The 25,384-nt window shown below is 34.7% G+C and overlaps 1 protein-coding gene across 2 annotated transcripts in view; it reads right to left on the minus strand.

The window, feature by feature from the left end:
• Window positions 1–1,676: 1,676 nt before the first annotated feature.
• Window positions 1,677–25,384, minus strand: part of LOC123711130 — a 28,308-nt gene continuing 4,600 nt past the window's right edge. For both annotated transcript variants that reach the window (XM_045663548.1, XM_045663547.1), the window contains exons 3-7: window positions 22,458–22,545; window positions 10,235–10,320; window positions 9,431–9,538; window positions 3,167–3,226; window positions 1,677–2,222 (exon numbers count right to left, since the gene is read on the minus strand). In XM_045663548.1, coding sequence (XP_045519504.1) covers window positions 2,136–2,222; window positions 3,167–3,226; window positions 9,431–9,538; window positions 10,235–10,320; window positions 22,458–22,545 — 429 coding nt within the window. In that variant the 3' untranslated portion in view covers window positions 1,677–2,135. The remainder of the gene's footprint in view (window positions 2,223–3,166; window positions 3,227–9,430; window positions 9,539–10,234; window positions 10,321–22,457; window positions 22,546–25,384) is intronic.

A 25,384-nucleotide genomic window follows, 5' to 3' on the forward strand; every position in this document is an offset into this window, starting at 1 on the left:
GTCATCGATTCAACTCATTGGTTAGCTGTTTGATCAAATGGCTGATTATCATTCGAGGCGCTAGTTGAACGGCGCTGTTTAGTAAAGAGACTAGGCTGTTAATTCAACGGCTAATTAAGCTAGTTGGCTGCGACGTATATACAAATCCTATTTTACTAGTTTCCATTTTTTCTATGAAATAAAACTCAAACTATCATTATTATATGGTAAACCTTATCTAGGTTAACCGACGTCTTCGTTGTAATTGTTCTTCGAGACAAAAACATCCTCTATACAAAGAAATTGTAGTAACTATTAAAATCTTTACGAGAGGGAAATATTGTACTGCTCTAGGCAGGTAGAAAATTAGGTAATGTCTCATGCCAAGTTACGTACTTGACATACAAATATTGCGACATTAATAGTATTCTGGTGTATATGGTATCTAAGAGATGTATAGTATTCAGATGTATGTTAAAGTACGATGTCGTATTCGACCATGATATGTTATGATGTGTTTTAGGCGTTAACTTCCGCAAAAACAATCAGCGAAGCTTCGTCAGTAACTAGAGTACCAAAAATATATCAACTTCTATCGTTCATTGCATTCATTAATGGTTTTCATAAATAACTTTTGCTCAATATCGGTTTCTTTATACAAATTCGGTTCCACATGAAAGTAAATACTGTCTTCTGTTGGAGCGCATACAGATTAAGTTTAAACGTTGCCTTCATTACAGAATGTATGGCATCTCTCCCAGCTATTCCTTAATGTACCCAATATTATTTGTCTTAAGGATAGGGGGTACAATAAATTAGAAACAAAACCGGATTTACGGTTGGCCAACTATCTACTTAAAGTCTTGGAGCAACCCAAGTGTTCTTCAGGAACTCAGATTCTTTGTACCTAGGGGAAATATGTGTCGGCAAAGGCCAAGGTTGTTTTCAATAACAAGAGCTGGAACCAGTCTAGTGCACAGACCCTCGTTAAGAAAGACATCGACATCTTTATATGTTGGCAGTCATTGTTTTTTTTCGACATTATGGTATTGGCTTAGTACCGTGAATGTTTTTTTGTAAATAAATATGATTCAATTATATTTATTTACTTGTAAAATAAAACAAACAAAAGAACATTTAATAATTTATTTTACATACGACAGGACATATACACATATGTTTATATACAAACTCATATTCCCATTAAATATAACGCTCAAAGCAATGTATTAAGGCTATATCACAAATATTTTACTACAATATTTACAATGCAATATAAGCTACTTTCAACAATTATTGGTAACAAACAGATGATGACATAAAAATTAGTAACATTACTTTTCTACTATCGCTTTCGACGTATACCAGAAGATGATTCCGTCTCTACCCTAGTGGTATGGTTTAACAAGTTAATAGTATGATTCAGTGTGATATTGTAAAATGAAAGAGGAAATGGTAGCGCATTTCGTTCCATCCTAATTGGTCAAAGGCGCGTCTCGCATTGACACGTTACATGTAGTTTGTCCAACCAATCAAAGCGCGCAAGGTAGGTAGGCCTTTTGTTTCACATTCTTTCCCAAATCGAGACTTAACGTTTAAATTTCACGAGATTGGGATTTCGTAGGAGAATATTAAAAACAGATCCATATTGCCCAGCGGTTGTACCCAGTGTGGGTACACTGAGCACCGAGGTCGTCAGTTCGGACCACGTTGGTTCACTATTGAAGAACGAAGTGTATTGGAAGCAGTAATGTTTAATTAAAAATATTTCTATCAAGAATAACATTATACAGTACTGACAATAGAAAGCAATAATTTTACGTGAAATAACTAAGCTTCTTCTGGTCGTAAGCGGTTCTACGTTCTATACATAGTGTAAATAAAGTAAACATGACCTCACAACTTTTACAATATTAATTTACAAACACATAAGACTCAACGTATTCATAATGGAACTTAACAATTTAATAACGCTATTTACTTTGTACACATATTCAAAAATTCATTACTCAATTTATCACAACGTAATACGGGTTTTACACGTACACAGTGGGTCATAGAGAATGCATACTAGCGTCTGTATCACTTTCGACGTTACCCAGCAACAGGCTCGATTCGCAAGGGACTGTGGAGTCCTTTGATTCTTTGGGCAATAGTCACAGCTCAATCGGGGCCGCCCCCTTCCAAGTCACACCCGCTCTTAGGAGGTGATATAGTCGCAGGACGCAACAAATGCATAAACACTGTAACAATATTGTAGAAATTATTTTACAAAAAGCCTTTTTCTGTGTTTTTATTTGAAGAATATCCAATTTATTGAAGTTAAACTTTTTAAAGCGCATAAGGGTGATTTTTTAAGTATCAAATGCAATAATAATAATATTAGCGTCACGAAGATGTGCAGCATTTTTGTCGAAGACAAGGGAGAGAACGATTGAGACCGATTGAGAGAGAGTGAGAAAAGGCGAACGTAGCCTGAAGCAAATAGCCATGGAACGAGAACAGAACGACAAAAAATGCAATTTTTATAAGATATTTAGATAATGTTCAAACGCGAACTTATATTGCATATTTTACTCGTCACAACAATATCGTTAGAAATCGCGTCGAATAATGTAATCTTTATTTTTTCCCTCCCTCTAAGTCTCGTATATATATGAATAAGACTTCAAATTAGTTTGCCAGAAAAGTTTCACTTCTGACACGTGCACTTTGTATGCACGCACTTTCTTTTAATAATATAAAGGTTCTACACAATCGGCCTAGATCTATTGGCATGATATGATGATGAGAGAAAATGTTATATTTCTATTTTATTACTCTTACAGAGCGTTGAATTTGGTGTTCGACAGTCATTGAATCCGATGTCACGTTCAAATTACTAGCTTAGAGATATTATCATATAACATTTCCTGAAAAAAAATATAATGACGAAAGGAACCTGATACCTACATTCTAAAGTCCACTTCCGCTAGACCAATGATGCAGTTATGAATGTTTTATTACACAACATTTTGATGTGTAAACATCGGTATTTAATAAGAATATAAATCTTAATTTACAACCTGTACGAGACCAGTTAAATTAAAACAAATTACTCAACCCGTACAACTTATACAATAATGTATACCTTGGAAGACTCATAAATTAGCCTACATTTGAATATAATTTTGTTTTAAATACTTACATTTAACAATATTCTCGGAATTAAAAAAGATATTTCTGCTTTACACATCGCGTCGAATTGCTGAAACAAAATAATTTGTTATTGATATGCTTAACTAAATGTTATGTTATTATTGTTGTACCTATTTGGTATTTGCCTACATGATTAATACAAATGTATTGATGTTTAATATAGATTAGTATTAATCATGTAGGCACATTTTAAATGAGTTATGCTTAGAGTTATTTATATATTATTATACATAAGGGGCAAACGCCTTCTGAGCCTCCTGCGCCCATCTCATGTTAAGCGATACCGCTGCCCATGGACAGTCTTAATACCTGATTGCTCAAAACCTGCATTGCCGGCACTTTAAGAATTGGTCTCTCGAAGGGCTCTAAGTCTAATCGGCTCGGAAATACTTCTGTGGGCAGCTGGTACCACATAGTAGAAGTACGCGGCAAGAACGTTGCGTGAGCGTTTTTTAATACCTTAAAAAACGCTCACGTGACACTGAATGATATGAACACGATGCTGAGTGTGGCTTTTAAAAGAGTTTCTTCGAAAATAGTAGCGACAAAGGGTATTTTTATAAATCCTAAAGACGTAATTGCAACAAGTCCTTAACAATTTATTACAATAAATAACGACATTGGGCACGCAGCCTACTCTTAAAAGGCAGCTTACGCGCTTGCGAGTCTTCTGGCAGTGTGAGTGTTTATTGGCACAGTATCACTTAACAGCAGGTGAGCCCCATACGTTTTCCATTAAAAAGCCAAAAATTATGATTGAATATAGAAACCGAATGTTCGAGTACCGAGTTCCGTATGGTGTATGCCTAAAATCGCTCGTTTATACGCAATATCATTCAATGTCATTTTTAAAAACTAAGTACTACACTCATATTATACAACATTAATATACAATATTAATGTAATTAAAAAATAGTAACCATTTTAGTTTCTGTCTAAAACGTGCGAATATCAACCTTGAGATCGTCCATTCCAAGCAATGCGCGTAATTGCTACTATCAATATGTTAAATACATATGTTAATAATAAAATGACTATCAACATCTACCTTATAACATAATCTAACTGGTTATGAAAAACGTGGTAAACCCTTTAGATTTGAGCCTTAGATTTCTGTATCTCTGTTTTGGGTCTAAAGCCGGTTTCTTACAATATTTCCTTTACCCTGCGACCTTGCGACTGTTACTGTGCATGAGCCAGGGTCCAAACCTATGACCTCAAGAATGTGAGTTAAACGCTGAAGCAACTGGACCAACGCATCGAAATCTAAGGCATCTCTAAAGAAATCGCGGAATATTTGATAAAGTGTTGTTGTATCTGTTGATAGTACGATATACCTGGTACGACGTGTCTGGAATATGAACATACCCTCTTTGTGTATAGCGATCACTGCTATCCTATTATATTCAACTCCCCATTCCATATTGTAATTTGATAATGAACACGAAAAAAATATGTGAAATGTTTATGTAATATGTACATAGATAAGAGATATGGTTTTACATTAATACCTTTTGACACTTGATACGAATTTAACTTAAACCAATTGAAATATCTAAAATTGCGAATATGGCAAATAATAACTCATATATTATGGTAGGATGCTTTGAGTCTAAATTAATTTAGTGTTTGCTTAGAGAATAAATATCGAAATGTTTCGATTATAATTATACTAATGAAAACGTTGTACTTATGTATATTGTTTTTGTTAAAGCTCTTTCAATTTTAATGTATACTATATTTGTTTCCTTTTTTAATTAGTCTAATTGTTCAATTATAACTAAAGTATATTTTCATCACAGCGTTTTAGCCGCAAATCGATTTATTTTTTATAAACCATAAAGTAACCCCAAACACATGTCACTCAAATAAGTACATAACAAGTGACTAAGAACGTCTCAAATTGGTAATTGGATATCCTAAGAGCATTTTTATTCCATCAAACCTGTCAACGAATTTCAGTAAATTGAAACAAATACTTTTATATTCCCTCAAGAACAAAGAAAACGCCTTATAAGTCCTCGTCTCGGGAGCATTGTTCATTATAGCAATGGTTTTTGGTTTAAAAATTAACTTGTATAAAATTGCTATTTGTGTGGCGGAATTGATGTTACCGTTTTACCATTAAAAGTAATTTTTTAACGCACCTTCCGAAAAACAGTTTGTGTACCTCCGAGCAAAACATAATTAAAATGTGTCTAGGTCTTGGAAAAATATGACTTTTTAAATTATATTATTCTATATTATACTAACGTTTGACGTTAACTCAAATAAAATTATTATATAAGCTGGATATCGCCGGGTCGAGCACTGTTGGCCTAGTGGCTTCAGCGTGCGACTCTCATTCCTGAGGTCCTAGTTCCGATCCCGGCTGTGCAACAATGGACTTTCATTATATGTGCGCATTTAACATTCACTCGAACGGTGAAGGAATACATGGTCAGGAAACCGGCTTGCCTTAGAACCAAAAAGTGGACGGCGTGAGACAGGCACAGAATGATCAGCCTTCTGACCTATTTGCCTATTATATTAACAAATGATCATGAAACAGATACAGAAATCTGCGGCCTAGACCTAAAAAGATAGTAGCGCCATTGATTTATTTATTGTTTATGAGCTAGTTTAATCCAATTTTGAATTCATTCATCGCCTTATATTCTGAGGAGGAAGGGATTAGGGAGACGTTTTTGCCGTTTTCGTACATAGCCTCAAAATTCCAGGAGAGGAAAGATCTGACAATTCCAGGGTCAGTCGATCGGATCGAAATCGAAATTCAAACGCCCTCCTAAATCTAGTTATTTTTACACACTAGTGGCAGTGCAATTTGCCGGGTGTATATCCGGGAGAGATGAAAATTTAAATGATAATCTTACATTCATTTTCTGTGTATTGTTCAGTTGAAACAAGTTTTAAAGTCCATAAGAGTTCTACCGATAGCGAAACATGTTAGACTGAGTGTTTAAAAGCATTTTAACTTGATCAGGAAAATCATTGCGGTTACCTATTCATCGAAGAATATAATTTTTTCCTAATTTGCAGGTAATACGGCTTTAAAGCTACTAGGCTTACTTATCTGATTAACTACTAAACAATTTCTAGTCCTAACAACTATCAAATCGATCGCCTATTTATTTCGCCATTGCAAAATATGTTTTCTTACATGCAAATGTCTTTTGTTTTCTGTGTGATATATTCAAAGATAAACGTTAAAAAACTCGCGCCCTTTTTTTAGTCCAAACGCGATTACTATGTAATAAGTACATCCCTGGGTATGAAATTGTAATTACAAGGTTGCACGTGTAACCAAAACATTTATTCCAAGGCTATGTAAGCAAATTCATTTAGAATAGTTTAAGTTCTATGTAAACTTAGAGTGCTTTAAATCTTCTGAAGTTTTTAGGTTTAGTAATGGGTGTTACATAGGCTATTGGCCAGTCCCGGCTTCCTATGGATGAAGATTTATTCTTTAAACTATTTTTGAAATAAATATAGATTTAATTATGCATGTTTCTAATCGCGAAAAAAGTTTTTAAATCGTTTCATTAGGTGTAGTGTATATTCGTAACAAACATAGAAAAACCGATTTAACACGATGACCGATGACGGCAGCATTGTAGGAACTATAAAACCACCTCGGGTTTTAGTAGGTATTGCACACCCAGTCTCTGAATAGCAGAAATTCTGGTGAGAGTCGACTCCCTCGTACTTTGGTTACTTTTGAGAGCAGGGGATGATGAAAAAAAAGACTGATACAACGTTGAAGTAAAACGCATGTCTCTATTTTTATATAAGGCTCAAAGAAAATAACCTTCTATATCGAAAGCGAATTACCTGCTTCGAGTGTTATTAGGAAGAGTTGAATAACGAATGTACAGTATTTATTCTCATATTATTCAAAGTGGGATTTGAATATCGAATATACATTTTAATAATTCATGTAATTGATCCAATCTTGGATTAAAAAGCTTTTAATAAGAATACTTATATATAACAATTTTTTAAATATTTTATAACTTAAATACTAACACTTTATTCGTAAGCGACTGCTTCGATATATATCCTTTTAGCATTTAAAAGGCGATAGTTACATTATTTTCCATTTATTTTGCCATGCCTTTTTAGACCTAAGTTATGCTGGTTTCGTTACGTTTTCACAGCCGGGTTCAAGCATACGAACTCAGGGATGAAGCTGCGTATAAAAGGGAAACATAAATGTTTTTTTAAATTAAACCTAACGGTGCCAGTGGAACTAAGTGTTGCTATATGTGCATCTTATTAGATTATACGTGGGTAACACTGAAAATGTTTAGAACGGGCCAGTTAGAAACATTGCTAATGAAAACTTTTTTTGAATCTCAATTTTAGACCTCTTTGGTAACCTAATACTGTAATTGCATTCATTTGTTTTTGTGAATTGGCGGCAAATCTAAAACTCTTGTTACACGTGAAAATGAACTTAACGCGAGGAAATTTTTGGTCAATAATTTATTATGACATTCGTTGTGAGCTTACTCAACAACAAAGCTATGATAGGCTGCGATTAGCATTTCTTAATGAAGCCCCATCTCGTGCCACTATTTACAATTGGTTTAACGACGTGCGTAGCGTGGACGTAGCAATCCCAATGATGATCCGCGTGACGGACATCCTTTACCAGCGACTGCTGAAGATAACATCAATGCTGTTCGACGCATGATAGAGGAAGATAAGAGAGTGACCTATCAGCAGATACGGGCAAGCCTAGGCATTGGTATAAGTCAAGTTCAAAAAATATTACACGAACAGAGACTACCTCGAAAAACAATAAAAGTATTAGCAACTTTCTACATTAAGCTGTTTTTCATTATCTAAACATTTTGAGTGTTACCTATATTAATATGTGTTAATAAACAATTCAGAATTAAACAAACAATATGAGATATCTCATAATTTCTAAATAATCACTTTCTCGTTTTAAAGACTTATCGTTTCTCTAGGGTTCCATTCTAGGGCCTGTGGCTTTTACATTACGTTGTTAATTATTCGCTACATTTAGCGACAAAGATATTCCGTCTTTACTTATGAAATTCAAACAATTCGAAGGAGAAAATTAGTATAATTAAATTATTATGTCCGGAACTTTTACTTATAATGACTTCTGAAGTTAATTTTATATAAGGCTCAAAGAAAATAACCTTCTATATCGAAAGCGAATTACCTGCTTCGAGTGTTATTAGGAAGAGTTGAATAACGAATGTACAGTATTTATTCTCATATTATTCAAAGTGGGATTTGAATATCGAATATACATTTTAATAATTCATGTAATTGATCCAATCTTGGATTAAAAAGCTTTTAATAAGAATACTTATATATAACAATTTTTTAAATATTTTATAACTTAAATACTAACACTTTATTCCGTCTTTACTTATGAAATTCAAACAATTCGAAGGAGAAAATTAGTATAATTAAATTATTATGTCCGGAACTTTTACTTATAATGACTTCTGAAGTTAATTTCGTTTCAATAATAATTGGGAAGGTCACACGTGTTACCAGTTCATGTTTCTAGGTTCTGATACCTTTGATCATGGATACCGCAACATTGATAAAGTTTAACCCGAAGAAGTTAGGTTTTGGCTAACAAACTAAAAACCCTTCGTTTTTTGGCCTCAGAAATTAATTCAATAAATTCTCAATATAATAAATAAATAAATCCTTTATTTGATATCTATGTGGGACATCCGTATCAAGCAGCCATATCAAAGTAGCATGCAAATTTCATACTATAATAAATATATTAACTGCTTAACAGGATTTGCTATCGTGGGATACACTCAAACCATCTCAATACATCAAACGCGATACTTGTTCTTCTATTTTCGTTTTCATAAATACCAGATGTCAGTTTTTTTTTGTGATATTCGTTATGTCTTATAACAACACCGTCAATTTTGGCCTAAGAGATGCCGGTTTCATTGGTATTTTTTAATCACCGTACGACCAAGTGACCAAAGACACAAAAATCTCTTGTTGCATGTGAAATTAAAGTAAATTTTAACGAGTCTTAAGGATAAATCGTACTTTAACAATAGTATATTGTTATAGTGGGTACTAGAAAAAGGGGCTATGGACTCTACTTTTCTATACCTACATCATAATTCGTGAATTAGTTCAAACAGTTATTCTGTAACTATAAATATCAAGTCAAGTCCCGGATTTTAATATCTTTATAATTTTTGCAATGATAATAATTATGAAAGCGCCTCACCTTATTGACGTGATCCCTTAAAATATTTGAATAAACCATGGCCATTGCCTCCAAAGCCATGAAAGTCATACAACCAACAACCCACGGCACTAAGAAAGCGACGTTTTCCTGAAAAAAATAATAATATTTATATCCTTCATATACTATTATTATAAACATTCGGTGCCTCAAACTTAACTGAGTAACGAATGACGTCATCGTGTGACCGTGTCGTCTCAGTGTCGCCAATTTAATCAAAATTGCGAGATTGACTAACGAGTAAGAATTCATGAAACATAGTCAGACAATGTATACTACTACCGCAAAATATAATTTAAATAAAAACATGTACCTTGTGAAATAAGTGACATTATTAATAATGAGAATAGGGTTTACAATATTTATTATTTACACTGCTACACCGATGCTGGCAATTATAACCTTTTTCACTAACGAATCAATTATTGAGTTTATGTCAAAATATGAATTATAAAATAATTGCTGTAAGGAGAGACTATTGTGAACGAACATAGTGTAGTTATAACATTATTATGGAGGCGAAATCCGAAACTTTAAGATATTGGAAATTTCCCATTATTGAAAATGCTGAATATGCTATTTTTGATTCTGTTCGGTTTGTACCTTTCTATTCAAAATCTGATTTCACATAACCACAAAAATTACTCACTATATAGACTATTATTTGTGAAAGTTTCGGTGTATAACTAATACAGATGAGGCTGTTGGAATCAAGATACGATTCTATCTTGTTTAATATGCCTGAATTAATAATTCAAACTATAACATAATAAATAATAAACTTACTTTATAAATCCCATAGAAGAGGAATATACTAAGGACAATCATGAACATTTGCGTTCCTATTATCGCGAAGTATGCTATCTGTACACCTGAAACAAAAATAATTTTTAACCTAAATCCAGATTAAGGAAATAATACCAAGGTTTTTTTCGAGGGCTTTCCTTTATCGATCGTAATCTTCAACTAAATCTACTATTATCATTCGTATCTTTTTGTTTTTTTTGCGTCTGAGGCACAAACTAACTGTGGTTGTCTCTGACAGAATGACACAGCATCATGCTGAGCCAGCGCCGGTTACAACACGAACACATTACACACTTAAAGTTTGCCTTATTCCTTCTTGTCCATAATTATTTTTGTATATCATTATTATTACTTTATGTGTTTCTCGAATAATGAATGTACATAACAAGGTACGAATAGTAATGGCAGCCGATGTCACTTCCTAACGTAACCATCAATCACCCCGAGGCCTAGGCACTGGAGTACTGCCGGATTGTTTTGCTTTCCACGTAACAACTTTATGAGATACATGGCAAGTCCAGATCGGCGCACTCTGAGTTCGTTGTAGCCCAGAACCAATTATGAATAACGTCGGATTCCTGAGTGATTGAAATGGATACATATCATTCATTCTACAATACAGAAGACTGATGAATTCGTTTTGTTCCCTCTCCAGCATCATCCTATACTTTCTTTCATGAGGAGCCCAGATTGCAGTATTATGCTCAAGATGAGTTCTAACTAATAAATTATAACAGATACAAATGGTAGGAATACTTGTAAATGTCTCTGGCCTGCCTGTTAAGGATAACATATATGAGTAATGTGATCTGTTTCACTAACTTTAAAAAAATATAAATTACGTAAAATTTGTTTCCCAACCTAAACATTTACAAAATAAAAAGCTACGTAAAATTTAAAAACAAACATCAGGGAGTAAAAGTGAACAACGACCTATTGCAATTACTGAGTAATATTCACTCGTGTGAATATAAACTCCGAGTGTTTATCATAACACACATGGAGAATAAAGCCTTAGCTTGTGAAATGATGCGCGCAACGGACATTCCGCAAGAGTCATAATGAAATTCTTATATACCATATGAAGATGTGCACGTGCGTGAATACACAAATGGGAATTATAATATAAGAGAGAGTTTTGTATACATTCAAATGTTATATAATAATTACAAAGCCACTGCATACTATAAAAAATACAAATCGAATGGGTATTAAATTTGTTCGTATACTTACTACATTAATTTTTGTTATTTCCATTAGTTCGTGTTCTTTGGTATGGATACCTTTTGGGTAAAGGCCTCCTCCTGAACTCCATTTGGAGCTGTTTATTGCTTCCACCATCTATTTCTCCCTAGAAACATGTATAATGTCGTCAGCCCTTCGATTTTGTGGTCTTCCCACGTTTCTTTTTCCTGGAGGCGAACCTCGAGCTTTTGCCTGTACACCTTACAATATGGGCTAAAATTTCGTGGCGTGGATTACACCTCTGATCTTATTATTCGCCGTGATGTCTGACTTCATTTTTTTTTAATCTAGTCGGCACCAGTCACCTTTGACTTCTCTCTTTTCATAGACGTTCAGGTTTGACTCCCGTAGACCAGACATGGGAAAATGCTAATGTCCATAACAATCTTTTTTACATCTAGGCTGTAGTTTCCTTTTAAAATTTCTTTTAACGACCAATACCCTTATTTCAAGCTTTTGATATTCTTAGTACTATGATAGGTTTAATACGAAACGATGTAACAGTAGTATGATACTACATAATAAATATTGAAAAACTATAATATTAGTTATACAAAACCATTTCTCTTAATTTATAGAGAATTGTGGAAAAGTATGCCACATCTTGTCTAGTCCAGTGAGTCAGTACATTAATATTCCGTTGACTTCATTCTAAGAAACGTTCGTTAAAAATGCCTGTGCACTCATTTTTACAACGCTTTCAAAGAAAATTTCATTTTAAATTTGACTTTTAAATAAGCTTCCATGATAAAATATGCTCTGTGTGAAATTTTCGCAATTGTTATTTAAAAATGTGTATTTAACAAAAAATTAAGCGATTTTGATAATACTATTGTAAATGCAAAATTAATAGTGTAAAGAGTGAATATTCTGGAGTTTTTTTTTTATGAATAGTGAAGATTATTTTTGTACGTTTGTTGTTAGAGCAGCGTTGTGCTTGAGATTCTCAGCAATCTCTCCACTTTAACACTCATTCCACGAACAGAAAAATCATGTAAAAGCAAGCATGTCTTTCACCCAAGTCGGTTTTAGGCGGAGAAGATTTATTTTCTTGTTTTTACAGAAAATACAACTATTCAATGAAATAGAAGCTATCTGAGGCCAAGAATTTTTAAAAGGGGATTTTTTCACCTCCTATGAGGAGGTGAGACTTAGAAACAAGACTTAACGTAACCTTACATAGGTTGTTTCCGTTGTTGTTTTATTGTTTCCGTATTTCAAAATAATATACATTTTTGATGTCAGACGTCTGATTTTTAACCGCATCTATAACATTTTCTTATAGTCTCTTTTCACAATTACCAATATTATTTACAAATTATTTTACCTGAAAAGTGATATGTGCTATGTTTTTTCTTCAAAAAAATATACATTTTTGTCGTCAGACCTCTGATTCTTAACCGCATCTATACTATTATTTAATGTTCTCTTTTCAAAATTACCAATATTATTTACGAATTCTTTTACCTTAAAACTAATATTTTTCTTCAAAATGTAAATTACATAGCTGTTAATTTTAATTATATTACATACATTATTTTAAAAGGGCAAATCATTTTATTAACATACGCAATCTTCTTTAGATTGTATAAGAAATTGTCGCATTACCTTATTCCCGTTTCCAATTCAATTGCCTTGTGTAAATCCGAAAATGCCTCTCGGAATGTACAATATTTACAACCGCTTAAATCTAATTTATGGGAAAGATATCTTAGTCCCAAATACAGTGACACCATTTAGAAATGGAATTTTGTTTTTACATCCTTCTTTGTTTTTCATATATTTTTCTAAATTAGATAAAAATATTGCCTTATGTATATAATATTTATTAACTATATTCGGCAATTATGTATTGTGTAACTGTGTAGATGTTGTAAGCGTAGCTGTGAGAATACATAAAATCAAATCAATATTATGCTACATATTAAAAAGAATCAGAAAAAATATAAAACATGCCAATCTATCAAAACATGTTTAGTATAGGACCTTATCGTTAAAAATGTCCATACATCATAATTACGCAAAAAATATCTGCACAGCTACTGATTAATAAGTTATTTAATAATTAAACGAAATGTATTACTAGCGTAATTGTTTTTTTTTTTATAAAATAGGGGACAAACGGGCAGGGGGCTCACCTGATGTTAAGTGATACCGCCGCCCATGGACACTCTCAATGCCAGAGGGCTCGCGAGTGCGTTGCCGGCCTTTTAAGAATTTGTACGCTCTTTTCTTGAAGGACCCTAAGTCGAATTGGTTCGGAAATACTTCAGTGGGCAGCTGGTTCCACATAGCGGTGGTGCGCGGCAAAAATTGCCTTGAAAAACGCTCAGTCGTAGAACGGCGGACGACGAGGTGATACGGGTGGAATTTTGTAGTTTGCCTCGACGTCCGATGATAAAACTCAGCTGCAGGTATTAGTCCGAACAACTCCTCTGAACACTATCCATGGTAAATGCGGTAGAAGATGCAGAGTGACCCCATATCTCTACGCAACGCCAAAGGATCGAGCCGCTCGGAGAGGGATTGGTCATCGACGATTCGAACCGCTCTTCGTTGGATACGGTCAAGTGGAAGGAGCTGGTACTGGGGAGCCCCCGCCCAGAGGTGAGAACAGTATTCCATGTGGGGCCGTATTTGCGCTTTATAGAGTTGCAAGCGGTGGCCCGGAGTGAAGTACCGTCTCGCCTTGCTGAGCACACCAAGCTTTTTGGATGCTAATTTAGCCTTTCCCTCCAAATGACCGCGAAACTGAACGTCGTTCGATATGTCAATGCCAAGTATTCCGTTGCTGGCTGTAGCTTCAAGAAAAGTGTTTTCGAAAAGAGGAGTAGCGACAAATGGTATTTTTTTCGCGGAAAACGCGCAAACTTGTGTCTTCTTGGGGTTAATTTGGACTAGGTTTAGTCTACCCCAATCCGAGACTCCACGTAGTAGAGTTTCGACTTCAGACACAAGTTTGTTCCGGTACTCATCGACAACTGCCCGAGAAATACCTGCCCGGCCAGTGTAAAGAGTATCCCCAGTGCTGTCGTCCGCATAGCAATGAATGTTGCTAAGTTGCAACATGTCATTGATATGCAGAAGAAACAGGGTCGGGGATAGAACACAGCAGAACGGACAGAAAGCTGGAGATCCAGTCGCATAATTTCTCGGGAAGCCCGTAGGCTGGAAGCTTCGAGAGCAGTGCTTTGTGCCACACCCGATCGAAGGCTTTCGCTATGTCCAAACTAACCGCTAGCGCCTCCCCCTTGGACTCAATTGCCTCTGCCCATCTATGTGTAAGGTATACTAGAAGGTCACCAGCCGAACGACCATGACGAAAGCCGTACTGATAATCGCTAATCAGCTGGTGGCCCTCTAGATACCTCAAGAGCTGGCCATTAATCATGGATTCCATTATTTTGGAGATCAAGGAGGTTATAGCTATTGGACGATAGTTGGACGGATCAGAGCGATTGCATTTTTTAGGGATCGGATGTATCGAAGCTGTCTTCCAGCACTTCGGGACAGTGCCGAGCGAGTACAGGTACCGGAATAGGCGCGTCAGGACCGGAGCCAACTCAGGAGCACAAGTACGCAGCACAATTGGAGGGATACCATCCGGCCCGCTCGACTTATGAATGTCTAAGGAAGATAGTGCCTTGCGAACAGCACGTTGCCGGAATGTGATCCGGCATTGAATAATCACACCGCGAAATCGTCGGTGGTGATCCCCCTCGGTCGTCCAAAGTCGAGTTGGACGCGAAGAGACAGCCCAATTGTAACATGGCTCTGAAATACTCTTTTGTTTTATTCTTTCTTTTAATTTTTAATCTGTACAATATACACACTGTTCATATTTACTTTTGAATATTGACCAACTGCTGACACGGCTCACGTGTGTTCCAAAATAGCTGAAGGTGCGCAATACACCAACAGTTCACTTAAATAATATTATGTATTTGCGAATAGGTGTAGGTAATATTTAAGATATTGTCTTTGAACAATAAATCAGATTTGAATATTGCTCTGTCGTAGTCATTCCTCGCTTCCTCTCAAAGTGGCGAAGACTACTTCAAGCCCTTAATTATCGTGGTGAGCCTGCCCGATAGCTTTGAGATAATCCCACCACCTCAAACCTTTGATTCTACCCGTAGGGCGCCGTCTGTTACCTTAGGTCTCTTGGTGCAGACATCCCGTCCTTATTTATATTGTTACGAGCTAGGGTATCGGATAGAAAATGCCGTGGATTTCTTCAAAGGTTTATTTCTTGAAAAATCAATGAGGAATTTATGGGCACAAATTAATTGCAGAGATGCACTTATAACACACAAAAACAATCACTTATTACTTCACTTATACACACTTCACACTTTATCACTTGTAATCACTTTATTCGCACTTTATCGCTTCGGTGTTTCGCTCTTGTTATCGCATTCAAAACTAAAGGTGACTAGTCGCGTTTCGGCTCGCTTATGTATCCTTGGGAATAATTCTATACAATATTCGAGAACTCTCTAGGCGGGTTTGCTACTGAGTAGCGATTGCACAATTCTAGAACGTCCGCACTCTTTGTCTCTGTCGCACGTTACTCCGTCCTTGTCGTACGGCGTTCTAGAGTGCTCAGTCTAGTTTCGAGAAAGTTCTGATCTTCTCTCTCTCTCTCTCTCTCTCGTATCATTTCGTCCTTGTCTCACACCTAGAAAGTTTGTTCTAGACTATTCCTTCATCAAAGGGGTATAACTAGGCCTGAAAACGCCCGAAAACGGGTCTTCTGAAAACTGCACCACTCGACTACACATGTTCTGAAACTGACTGAAAAAAAAATTCAGCTTCCTGAAAACTAGGGTAACATTATGGAAATTACAATTAACTAATATGTGATTGAGCCTCTCCTGAAACGGTCACAAATCATATTTCAGCCTGCTGAAAAGTTCTCTAAGTAGTGGAAAAATACTAGAAACATTGCAGTCGACCCGTCTTCGTAACAATATATTAACTATTTATGTGTTAGGGTATATCTGAAGGGCTTAGGGATCGTAGGGTTGTTAGATTCTTACATCTCATATATTTAGTTATCTAGTGCACCTTACTCATACACACATAACATATACTATACAGATACTCCTGACATTCAATACATATAAAGATTAAACACACATTTCACAGGTCACTAGCTAGCAATCTGTACACACACTACAGGTACATGAGTCAATAACGTTTAATAAATTCCTTAAAATAGAATCCACAGCAAAGTACTATACAGTATTGAATAACAATATGTCTTATTTTTATTGATTGGTCTTCTGTAAATCCTTTTTAGGTTAATTTGAGTGGCGGAGCCAAAAATATTCTAATGTAGAACCGATTTTTCTAGATTTTAGGTCACCATCTCGTCTTGAGTGCCGTCAAATTTCATTCAGAAAAAAATGTTTACAGCTCTTGAAACTAGAATTAAAGTTTGATTGACGTTCTAGAATATGGGGATGTTAAAAATGCCTGCGTCCGATTTTGGTATGAATACTCTTATTTAGCGTAACTACCAGAGCCTACGCTGTTTGATGTTTTTGATTAGAAGCCTCTAAAGACGGTAGATCACGAGAGAATAAAAATTAATGTTTCGGTATCGAAACCTTAAAAGTCCTTAACCAGATAAAATAATGCAATAAATAATTAAATACGACTTAAATATATTATAAAAGCAACAGGAAAATAGTTCGGACATGTACACCGTATGAAGGACGGAACTCTAAGATCCTTTCTTAACTCACAACCTTGGTTGTCAAGGACCTCGACAGGATAGGTGAAGATGGACGCCAGAAACACAAAATAGATTGGCGAAATATACTTGGGAAGTCTATGGCCCACAAGAAGCTGTATAAACAAGACATTTTTTGTTTATACAGACACGCACCCTTAGTCTCTCCAACATTTTCGCATTATATATTTTACCTCTAAGGACTTTAAAAAAATATATTGTGATAGTAACGTAACCTCCTTACCTCTAAGTGATGATGAATTCCACTCGTAACTGACACCATCTCGAGTCGATAATATAAACTCGAATCTTTTCGACTATTAGTACGAATTCAGTTTTATGAACAATCCACATTTTATTTGAACCCGTATAACCTTTGTAAATCTAAAGAAATTGTCTATGGTGAGTTTAGGAAGCAAACATTTATTCGACGATCGCGTGATAAAATATTATTTTAATGTTTGAGCTGATTATTCATTTTTTTTTTTCACCTATAAACGTCTTAGGTTTAAATAATGTGGTAAATTCTTCGTTCAGAATTGTTGAACATTATGCAAGTATTTTTTTTTGCCTAAATTTCTGACGCAAGGCAAGGCGCCATCGATGCCACCAAAATATGACTATGTAAAAAGGACACAAAGTATTATAATGTCTCCTGAAAATATTGAATAAGCACGGTGAATAATATTTTACTAGTAAAACATATTTGTAGTATAAGTTTTTGTATGTATAACAATTTTAATTAATTTAACAAATGCGTACCAAGGTTTTTAAATCTAACTTTTCCTAATGTTTTTAATTAAGCTGTAAAATAACTCACAAAATTGTGGAAAAAGCGTTTAAAAAGTTAGAGAATATAAGGAATTAAAAAGTTTTTTGGCAATCTAACTTTGATTGAGTAAAATAACGCTGAATACTGCGTACAACGAAGCAAATGTGACTTTAACTAATTTCTTTTTTATTCGCTGTTAGTTCTGTACGAAATTTGACTTTTATTGGAATTTATATGACATAGACAATTGCTCCTACATTCATAATAAAGATAAAGACTAGTCTAATAATTTGTAGATCTATTAATATTGGCAAATCAAATAAACCACAGAACAGTTCTGAACTAATCTGACTTTGACGTTATTAAATTATTATGACAATGGCAGCTAACGCTAACACCATTGCTCCTACATTGGTAATGCTAATGATAAAGATTATGACATTTCTAAAGACTATAAAATGGTCTGTTTATTTGTAAATCTATTGATATTGGCAAGACCAATAAAGCACAGAATAGTTTTGAACAATTTGACTTTGACGTTATTAAATTATAATGACAATGGCAGCTGACGCTAACATCATTGCTCCGATATTCATAATAATAATTGATGTTATTACTTCAGACTACCAAAAAGTATTTATTTTGTGGATCTATCCATGTTGTATCTATCTATCTATTGGCAATGTTCAGACTTAACGCCTGCGCAAATATTACGCCAAAACACCATAGCAGAAACATTGCCGTCAACTGCATCGGGCGCTTGAAGATTCTTCATACAAATCTGTCTACTCATGTCACTTGACCTACGATCATTGTACAATTCACATCCTTTTTTGAATTATATTATTTATGATGTATCTGGGCATTTAATTTACACCATCTATCCGCTAAAGATAGAACATGGTGGCCTATTAGAGGGGAACAAAGAAGAATCCGCGAAATAATAACAATTAATACGTAAATACGACGAGCCACCGGTTAGCGCGGCGACGATGTTCAACTTCACATCAAATCATTCCTGTGGATGGAGCCTTGCAGTGGATATTCCTAAAATCACGGGCTGTATTGGAAAGCAGAAAAACAAAGAAGATTCGAGCAGTGAATCAGCTAAAGTTTCACATCGAGCAGTTACAAGTTCGTCCGCTAAGATAGTGTCCTTCCTTTACTAATTCCTAAAAAAACCTAATAACTAACAAAATAATATTCAAAATCGTTCGTCATTTGTATAAATTAAGTGTTTTTAGAAAATTTTTACAGCGTTTTATGCACGTAAATTTGTAACTTAGTTCAAAATTGCATCATCTTTTTTAACTACCCGTATGTAAAAAAAGTGAACAAAGGACTTAACTTTTAGCTATTTGTCGCAATATTATCTAAATTAATACATAAATCATTCAATTGTATGTTCACCATTCCGTAAAATAGGACAATGGAAGTATATTAAGCAATAAAACGTCACTCAATTGATATAAAATTAAATTATTTTACGAAGTAACGTTGGTTTCGTATTTTAGGTTTTCTCGTTTTGTATTGTTTATACAAACATTATTTAGCGTATTTGCCGAATATTCCAGGCTAATATTTATCATCGCCGTGCGCCGTTTGCAAGATATACTTATCCCGTTGGATTACATTGGCCGGCCGCGGCTCCTGCACCGGCCGGGAGCGAACTGTTGAGCGTGCGCAGCCGGGTTCCCTGAGCGGACCCAGAACGAGGAAGGTGAGCCATTTCAATTGAATTACGCAGGAATTGCATTGCTATTTAAATAAAGAGTATCAATATTTAGTTAACTGACTACCAAAAAAGAAAAGTTTAAATTTAACGACATGAATAAACAAAGTTTACGTGATTTAATCACTAGAAGAACGTCCGCCAAGGGACAAATTACAAAATTTAAAAATTATTTAAATAGCATTGCCTGTGGAACTAAACAACGTTCAATTAACGGAGTTAGATTGATCGCATATCAGACATCCATAAATTCTATTACCTCGTATCTTATTTGCAAGGCGACGCGGCCAGGATTATTTCATATTTGGAGGTGTCAACCAACAATTATGCTGAAGCGTGGAAGATGATTTGCAAAAGAATATTGATTAATCATCATTTAATATCATTATTTAATATTAAACAGCTTGCACGGGAATCGGAGCGATCCCTACGATTTTTGGTTGACCACGTGACCAAAAATTTGCGCGCCTTAACAAGCCTAGGACAACCCACTGACAAATGGGATGTACTAAAAATATTTATGTTATCATCTAAGCAAGATATCAATACGTTGTTAAAATGGGAGAAATATCGCAACATTTTGGAAGGCGACGAACCCTCGAACAATTTTATAAATTTATGGTAGACCGTGCTGATGTGCTCGAGTCATTGAATCGTAACGTATCCCGTAAATCGTAACCCCTGTGCGTTCTATAGCTAATAATAATTATATTCAAAGGCAAGGTCAAAATCAAAACAATGTCGTAAAATCGTTTGCGAGCACCAGCAATAATTATAGCAAGAAACCAAATACTACATTTATGTGTATTATTTGCAATGAGCGTCATAGGAAATATAATTGTCTAACGTTTAAAGCGAAGTGTATTGACGAGCGAATGATGGACGTGATGAAGTATAAATTGTGTGTTAATTTTTTGAGACAAGGTTACCCCGAAAGCGAGTGTCGCATGGGTCCATGTCGTGAAAGCGGCTGCACCGAGCGTCACAATAGTCTGCTCCATCATCCTCCTCCAGCCACCTCGCTCTCATTGATGAACGAGATGAAAATGAAATTATCGTTAACTATTCTAATCACAATACAAATCAGGTGTTATTATCTACTGCTATCATTGAAGTATCGAATCCAGTTGATCATCAAAAGGTCAAAGTTCGTGCTCTCAGATTTCGGAAGCCAATTGTCATTTATATCTGAGTCCCTAAAGACCAGACTGTCATTAAAGTCTCGCCACATTGACACACTAAAGGTCATTGGTATAGGCAACACTTCTTCAATGAAAGTTGAAATATTCAATTAAAAGCAACAAATAGTAATTTCATTGCAATGTTATCGTGTTTTGTGTTAAATGAGCTCACCGGTCGTTTACCAAAGACGCCGGTTGACATCAAGTCAATTAAATTACCAGAAAATATTCCCATAAGAAAGCCACCCCATTTTACTTCATGTCTGGCAGAGGTTAACAAGACTGCACTTTGAAAGATAACATGTCAACAATATGCACGCGGGTCCTTTACTGTTATTATCTATTGTAAGGAAAACAGTATGGCCAGTAAACGGACGACATCTCGCATGGCGGACAGTTAATAACTGTGTACGGTACACCGCGTACACGTGTAGACGTTGCAACCTAAAATGGGTAATCTACCACTCCAACGTATAACCCCAGGTCATCCGTTTTTCTCAGTGGGTTTGGACTTTGCGGGCCCGTTCACGATCGTAAAACGTAAGGGCCGTGGAAGTCGTTTAATAAAATGCTACATGTGTTTGTTCATTTGTCTGCTTTATAAATGCATCCATCTCGAAGCTGTGAGTGATTTAACTAAGGATGCATTCATAATGACACTTCGGCGTTTTGAAGCGCGCAGAGGCAGACCAACGGAAATATTTTGTGATAACGGAACTAACTTAGTAGCAGCCACAAGGGATTTAGGATCATTTATCAAGCAAAATCAAAACCCTCTATTTGATTTTGCAAGTCAAAATTCGATCCAGTTTAAGTTTATTCCGGCTTACTCTCCTCATTTTGGTGGTATATGGGAAGCCAGCGTTAAATCGGCAAAATTCCACTTAAAACGCGTCGTTGGCAATAGCCACCTCACTTTTGAGGAACTTAATACTTTGTTTACACAGTTACTATCTAGTTCCAAGTAACTTCCCCGCAATCGAGTATCCCGCGATATCGATTAAATATCAAACGCTTTTTTAATTACAAAACATTTCATATTCCACACACACATTATCTTGAAAATACCACTTCATATAAACGGGGCCCCTGGGGTAATTCGGGAAATGTAAGATCTAGGTTTACACAAATAAATTGAATGGATTTTACGTATCTTTACAGTCGAGTAAATTTCATCCAGTATATATTCCCAAGTGAAATAATCACTTAATAAAAATAAATGCACTTCATACGTATAGAGTTATTACGTATATATATTATTGTATATAATCTAGAGGTAAAGTAAAGTAACAATTTTAGACTTCTTAACACGTTCCCCCTCGACTTGAAAAATATATGTATTCATTTATACTTATAATAATAGACAGTTACTTATTCCTCGTATATTACTGAACCTACCTTTTACGAGCCAGAACATTTTTCTCACTCAGGCTTTCTTTTTATTAGCGAGGCGATTACCTAAATCGTCACGGAACAGATACAGAAATCTAAAAGGTTTCAGCGCTACTGGTATTTTCTTTAAGCTAACTTACCGTAGTAAACATCGTCCAGTTCCTTATACTTCTTGGCATTCACTCCGATCCTCCAACTGTATAATAGCACCACTAGTATTGATATATTCTGTAACAAAACGGGTTGGTTAGTTATAAAGATTATTCCAGGATAATAAATGACAATTCCATAAAAAAATCTGTGATGTAATCTGCGTAGTCGTCGTCTACACCAAAATACAGAGACAAAAGAATTGAAGTTTATGGGTGTTTATTTTTTATAGGCATAAACTATACAAGAAATAGTATACCAAATTATTTTCATTGAGAAGGCAAATCATATTAGAACTTCAACTAATCTATGTTGTGGTGAAGAAACTCTCCGCCAATCTTTTAGTAGCTAAGTTTTGCCTGCACAAACATCAGACTGGACAAAACGTTGACGTCAGACAGATGGCGAGGCGATGGAATGGTACGGCCATTTTAGTCGTACTAATGACCTCCTTGACATATCAAATCAACTTCCATACCAACTAACTCCCTAATATCTGTTTCGTAGCTTGAGTATAAATCGGCTTTGTTTAGCATTTAAGTTTTCTGATACGTTAAAAAAAACAATCAACGTAATCGAACAGAAATACATGTCTTCCAGTTATCTAAATTATACCTAAAATATATTTATATATAATTAATAAATGAAGAATACTATATGTAACATAATAGCAAGCAATTGAAATTTATGTTAAATGAAATTACTGCAATTACTGCGTAAGCCTGACAAATATATTGTAATTTGTAGTAATCAAATCTACGTATAATTAAAGGTACCCTCCATTTTGGAAGCGGCACGAAACCCCAGCGAGTAATATTCCATTACAACCGACTGTTGAACGACGTCGAACGAAACATTAATTTAATATGTACATATTATCAGCGAATATATAAAACAATTGAAGTATATCGGACTTCCGATAAAATACAGTAATAACTTGAAAAATTACAATTTCGGATTTTCTTAATGAGCGATATCGCCGTTCCTTACTTTACACTCAGAATCTGAAAATAATGCATAGTCAGGTTATTTCGAACATTTATAACTCAAGAACGGTTCGACTTATTTCCATAGTTTGTGTTGTATTTGTCTCCGTCCCGAATAGCAGGAAAATTTAAAGATCCAATACAAAATGTTTATGGGTATCGTAACTGTCGAAAAATTAATCCCGTCGATACATTTAAGTCTTCCCTTAAATTAAAGAACGTATTTAAATCAAGGATTTGAATCGACAAGATATATTATTCATATAAAGGCGTATTTTAGATGTTAAAAATGTAGAATAATGTTAGTAATGATAAAGGATTCAAATATAATATATCGGTTATTAAATATTTATGCGTGTCTTCAAATCAATGCCAATTTCTTAGTAAAGTACTGAACTTAATATTTATTTAGTATTAATTGTATCACATTCCTAAAATTATAAATTATGTCCATCTAACATGTTACACGATATTTATTGACTAGTAGTTCATCATTTATATGAAAGCACATTACTTTGCAATAAAGCTGTATGCCCGGGGCTCGGAAGTAATCGTATTTCTGTATCTGTATCATTAATAATTATTATATAAAGTAGATAATCGACATTATATGTATAGCATATGTCGTTAACTTTTATGTTATTAGGCCGAGATTCAGAGATGTTATTGTAAGACGGTCGAAGTTCGGATTAAGCCGAGTTTACATAACTAATCGCATTCATAAACATTGTTATTTTCAAACTTGTTAGGTTTCTATTGTTTTCGTATGATGACAGAGAACATTTTATTACTAATCTGTGAAACCAAGCAGAAACATATTAATATCATCTGAAACTTCAAGAAACATATATTCGTAAGTAAGGAGGAAGAAATTTAAAAATATTTTATACCACAAAATAGAACAGCGAAATGTTGATTTAAAAAAATTAATTCGTAGAGAATGATTTTAATATTGTATTTGTGTTACGTCTTACACATCATAATTTTCCTTATTATTAATCACATGATGTACTATCCGTTTGGTGGCGCCAGATTCGGCAGCTTAGTCTAGCTTAAGTTTAAGTTTGACTTCGAGCTATTTAGAATACAAATATGTAAGTGATGCCGGGAGTCATAGTTCATGCTAAATTTCGTTTCTACATACCACCTTTAGACGTTGATTCCAATGCAACGGTTCTTGATATGTATAAATATCAATTGAGGGAGTCTTGAGAAAAACTGATTGACGTGTGTTTGCTAGTTGCAGTCAAGATAAATAAATGTTGTTATGGAAAAAATTACGTTATAAGCACTTGTCAAAACGAATGTACGTAAAGAATTAATAACTGCCAACTAGTATTGTCTTTTGTTAAAATAGCTTTTACACATTAAGAAAAACACTTTTTGAACGGATTAAAGCTATTTATTATTTTCAAAACTTATAGTTATTTACATAATTCTAAACTAAATTTTTTTTTCGACGTTACGCGTACTTTTCAGTGTGCGTGGTGAAACTATAAGTTTTTAAAATAATACATAGCTGTAATCCGTTCAAAAAGTGTTTTTCTTACTGCCAACTAGTTTAATTTAATATTTACTTATAACAATATAAAAATCGCTGAGTAAATTGGATTTAAATTATCTCCATTTACAGAGCCTTCTCCTGCAAATACGCTAAGCTAGACAAATTAATTAATTCGTTTCAAACTCAATTTCCAATGAATAACTCCGTCTCTCAAAATGTATTCAGTCACAAGTAACTTTATTGGCGTTCAATTTTAAATTGTCAAGTGCTAATATTATTTTAATAATTTATTTAAGAGATTAAAATATAAGATTTCAAATACATGAATTTTAATTAATAGAATGTATATTGAATAATTCTGACGAATCAGCCTTGATTGTACCTGACGTCCTAGATCTCTGATATGCTTTCCTCTCCTTCTTTACCG

This window comes from Pieris brassicae, chromosome 6 (genome assembly GCF_905147105.1).
Source record: "Pieris brassicae chromosome 6, ilPieBrab1.1, whole genome shotgun sequence".
Classification (NCBI taxonomy): Eukaryota; Metazoa; Arthropoda; class Insecta; order Lepidoptera; family Pieridae; genus Pieris; species Pieris brassicae.